Source organism: Entamoeba invadens, assembly GCF_000330505.1.
Source record: "Entamoeba invadens IP1 unplaced genomic scaffold scaff_1105074725937, whole genome shotgun sequence".
NCBI classification, from domain to species: Eukaryota; Evosea; order Mastigamoebida; family Endamoebidae; genus Entamoeba; species Entamoeba invadens.
Window position 1 is genome coordinate 93634 of NW_004443670.1, and position 4900 is coordinate 98533.

At 33.4% G+C, this 4900-nt stretch overlaps 1 protein-coding gene across 1 annotated transcript; it reads left to right on the forward strand.

Moving 5' to 3' along the window:
* Positions 1–2256: 2256 nt before the first annotated feature.
* Positions 2257–4900, forward strand: EIN_005940 (26S proteasome non-ATPase regulatory subunit, putative; the record flags this gene model as incomplete). The annotated part of the gene is made up of 1 exon (XM_004260396.1): positions 2257–4900. A coding segment is annotated over one exon (2644 nt), but the record flags the coding sequence as incomplete, so codon positions are not given.

Genomic DNA, 4900 nt, shown 5'->3' on the forward strand with positions numbered 1-4900 from the left:
TTCAGAGTGTTTGTTTGGAGAAGTTTACAAATTGATGAAAATTGTTTTAAAATATCAACCAAAAAGGCCAAATCAATATAAAATTGTTCAGAACTCATTTTTTCAACAATTATTATTGATTTTTTGTTTTTGGGGTAGAATATATTAATGTAAGATATTATACATGAATAATTTAAAAAAATTATTACTAATGAAGTCGCGCGAGTGATCCACCTTGTGATTGAATAACCCAAAATTGATTGACAAGGTGCATTTTGCGTTCTAAAAAATGTGTTCATGGTATCTTTAATTTTCGGACTTCCAAATACCCAACTTAAAAACAAATTGACGGTTTCAATAACATGACATTTTTTAATACTGCTGCACATAAATTTTCTTGATGTAATGCACATTTAATTCTAAAAACTTCTTTCACGCCCAAATCAATTAAATTATCAACTAAAAATTTTTAGTTTTTTCCATAGTTATACACGAGTCAGTTGTCAAATTTGTTATTTTTGTTAAATCTATATGTTCTTGTTCAAAATAATTAATAATTGCACTTTTTGTTGAAATTGAAGAATTATTATGGTTTTTATTGTGGATAATTGTTAAAAAGGTGTCATGTACGACTAAATCTGAATTTACAATTCTAACAAAAACAATGAGTTGTGATTTTGAAGCACAATCTGTCGTTTCATCAAATTGAACACCAACACACTCTGAATTATTTATTTCTAAAATAGTTTTGTTTTTCAAATAATTCCCAATCAAAATTATAAAATTTCTCATCGCCTTTTCTCCTAATTTCAGTTCACTAACAAATGTGCACAAAACATCAAATTGTGGGTTTTTATAATTCATTTTTTTCAACAAATTTAAAAAAACAACTCAATGACTCTAAAATTACACTTCCCATTCCAACAGGCAACATTTTCTTTGAAATGATTTTTGCTACAAAATATTTAAATTCTTTTTTCGCTAAAACCCATTCATTTAATGGAGTTATTGTATGAAATTTTGTGTCAAAATTAACCAATTCTTTTTTACTTATTAATGGTATAGTTGGATGCCAAAACTCATAATTAAAAAATGTGTTTTGATGGGGAAGTTCTAAAATTGGTAACATATTTTCGTTTCGTGATGATTCAAAGATACGTTGTTTAATACACATAAAAGTCTGATGATCTTCTTTAAACATGTTTATAAATTGTTTGTGAATTCTATTTGCGTGGCTTTTAATATTATCAGTTTCTTTACGACAAATGCTGCACAATTTTTTTCCGTTAAATTCAACAATGAATTCTTTATAATTCATCACACTGTGTTATTAATTAAAAAGATTATTTTAAATAATACATTTTTTATTTCTCAAAAATGTACAAATATTTTTTATGAAAAGAAATAATGACATTTTTATTTTTCTTGTAATTGTGAGTGATTTATTTTTTTTGTTAATAAAATGGTAATTATAATAATGATTTCGTGTTCAAGTATAATTAAACATATTTTTATGAATTTATCATTTTTTTATTAAAACGTGTAAACATCTTATTAATTTTGTGTGTAAATAACTATTATACTCTTTTTAATACATTTTGTTTTTTATTTTTAATAAGAGTAAAAGAATAATATTTTTCGTAATGTTGTTGTAATAAAATGGGTTTTTATCTTAAAAAGCAAAGAAAAGTGGTGATGTGTACACAATAATTTTAAGATATTATGAGTTCTGTTCTATAATTAAAAAAAGGAAGATCGCTGAGTAAGGTTAATTGTATATTATTAGATATTTTTTTACTCTTTTTTATTTAATATTTAATATAATAAATTATAATATTCTTTTAAAAAAACTTATTATTAGTAAATTAAATAGAAATTATATAATTTAATTTAAGTAGTAAATTTTATTGATTTAAGTAAAAAAAGTTTTTGACGTATTTCATCTCAATTTTTTAAACCTCAAAAAAGTGAAAAAAATTTCACTTTTTGGTGTTGTGATTTTTTTTATCTTTCATTTTCTTGTAACTTTTTGTATACTATATTATAATAAAATATACTATATATTTATTGTTACAAATTATTGTATCAGAAAAACTAGTTTATATCTATAATAAAACTATCTTATAAACAATAATAAAAGTCCCTAAAAAACACAACCACCATTTAAAAATGTTATAATACAACCAATGACAAACTATAATTAAATTAATAAATAACCATAAAAATACTTCAAAAGGATGAGATACAAACTTCAAAGAACTGTAAAAGAAGAAAGTGATGACCGACACATCGACATTGTTACCACAGTTGTATAGTAAAGACCCGAATCAACTCTTCCGTGCGTTACATGAGATAGAGAGTACGATATCTACGACATGGGCGGAGATTACAGAAGAGCTTCCTCGTTTAGTTGAGATAAGTGAGACGAGTGATTCTCAGTTGCAGTCCATAGCCAACTTTGTAGTGAGCAAAGCATATTTCTATATAGGGGAGTATGACTCCGCAGTGACATATGCGTTGCGCTCGGGGGAGTACTTCCACTTTACTGGGAACACGGATTATGCTAACAAGATGATAACGCACTCCATTGAGATGTACATCACCTTGAAGCACACGAGGAAGTCAATTCCGAATGAATTAGAGAGTGTCATCAACACCTTCTTTGAAGAGGGGATCGCTGCGAATGAGTTATACATCACAATAGGAATAGCTCTCGACGCGCAACGGGTCGATGTCATTAAAAGAGTCTTAGAAGTCGCGAGCGACAAAGAAAGTCTGTTGAAGTATTTGCGGCGGATCATGTCGGACTTAGAAGTGAATAACACGATGAAAGGGAGTTTAATGGAAGTCATGTCTGATTGTCTTTTATCTCAGAATCAAGTCGATTTACAGTCAATCAGTGAGTTTTGGATGAAGACAAATGACTCCGATGGCTTCATGACGATGTTCAACAAATTGAATGAAGAAATGAAGATGCAAGTCCTTCTCGACTACGACGGGATCCCACAGAAGTTTAGGAGCGAGTTAATTAAGAAACTCCCCGCAGCGTATACTCCTTATATTGACGGTAAAATACAAGAGAAGTTGTACTTGAACTTCTTGTTCTCGCAGGACAAGACCGACAATTTGCTGTTGAACAACATCAAGTCGGCGACGTGTATAAAAAACAGTATGATACAAATGGCGGTGTTGTATGCGAATGCGTTCATGCACTACGGAACTACAAACATCATGTTTTTGAAGGACAACAACGAGTGGATTGTCAACGCGTCGAATTGGGCGAAATTTGCGACGACGGCGACGCTTGGAGTGTTGTTTAAAGGGCGCCAGAGTGAAGCATTAGAGTTGATGAGTCCGTATACCGCGAATGGGAATGGTGGGAAGAGTGTTTATGCACAGGCTGGACGTTTATATGCACTTGGATTGATCTTTGGAGGACATGGGACGCAGATTATGCCGACATTAATCGACGATTTGAAGCAATCGAAGAACTTAAAGAATGAAGTAGTTGAGCATGGAGCGTGTTTAGGTGTTGGATTAGCTGGGATAGCTACTGAGGATTTTGAGATCTATGAAGAGATGAAAGAAGTGTTAATGAACAATGACAGTGCTGTAGCAGGGATGAGTGCTGGACTTGGACTTGGGATGATAATGATGGGGTCTGGGAATTTAGAAGTAGCTGAAGAGTTAGTAGTTCATTGTCGAGAGACTGAGCATGATAAGATCATACGAGGGACTGGAGTCGGTGTAGGATTAGTTATGTTTGGGACACAAGAAAAGGCTGATGGGATAATAGAGATGATGTTAAATGATTCGAATCATGTGATGCGATATGGAGGAGTGTATACGTGTGCATTAGCGTATTGTGGGACTGCGAGTGAAAAGGCGATTAATAAACTTCTTCATTTTGCGGTGACTGATCGAAATGATGAAGTCAAACGTGCAGCGGTGTTGTGTCTTGGCTTTGTGTTACTGAAAAAAGTTGATGAACTTTGTAAGACGATATTATTGTTAATAGATAGTTATAATCCACATGTGAGATATGGAGCAGCTTTAGCGTTAGGGATAGCTGGGTGTGGATCAAACAATTCGCAAATCATCAGTTTACTTGAGCCGTTATTAAAAGACCCGAGTGATTTTGTGAAGCAAGGTGCTTGTATAGCGATGGGAATGGTATATCTCCAGACGTCATTGAAAGAGAATGGGAAGGTGGATGACTTTGTGAAGAATTTGCAGACGAAAATCAATTCGAAGAGTGAAGGCATTTTAACGCAATTTGGTGCGATAGTTGGGCTTGGCGTATTAAATGCTGGAGGGAGGAATTGTACGATATCGATGTATAACACGTTGGGTACATTTAATATGAAAGCGGTGGCTGGGTTAGTGTTATTCAATCAGTATTGGTATTGGTACCCATTCACTTTGGCCCTCAGCTTGTCGTTTGCGCCAACAACGATTATTGGAGTGACGCCGGACTTGAAATATGTCTCGACATATGAATACATCTCCAATGCGCCATCGTCGACGTATGACTACCTCCCAATGACAAAGCCCCCTGTCAAGACTGGCCATGCTAAAATGAATCAAACGGTTCTTTCTTATGCAAAGAAAACTCCACAAACACAAATGAATTTGTCGTCGAGTTTATTAGTCTCCGACCGCATGAAGAATCAAATTGTCGCAGAGACGCAAATGGAAGAAGTCAAAGTCGAGGAGAAGCCATTTTTGAAGCTTGTGAATGGCAGTCGTGTAACGCCACGACAATTCAGTGTGATCCAAGAAGTCGAAGGAAGTCGTTATGTCCCAGTAAAGAAGTTTGCGCGTGGAGTTTTGATATTAAAAGACACACAACCGACTATCCCAATGGATGAAGAAGGCATCATTAAAGACCAAAAAGTCGAGGAAGACCAAAAGGGAGATA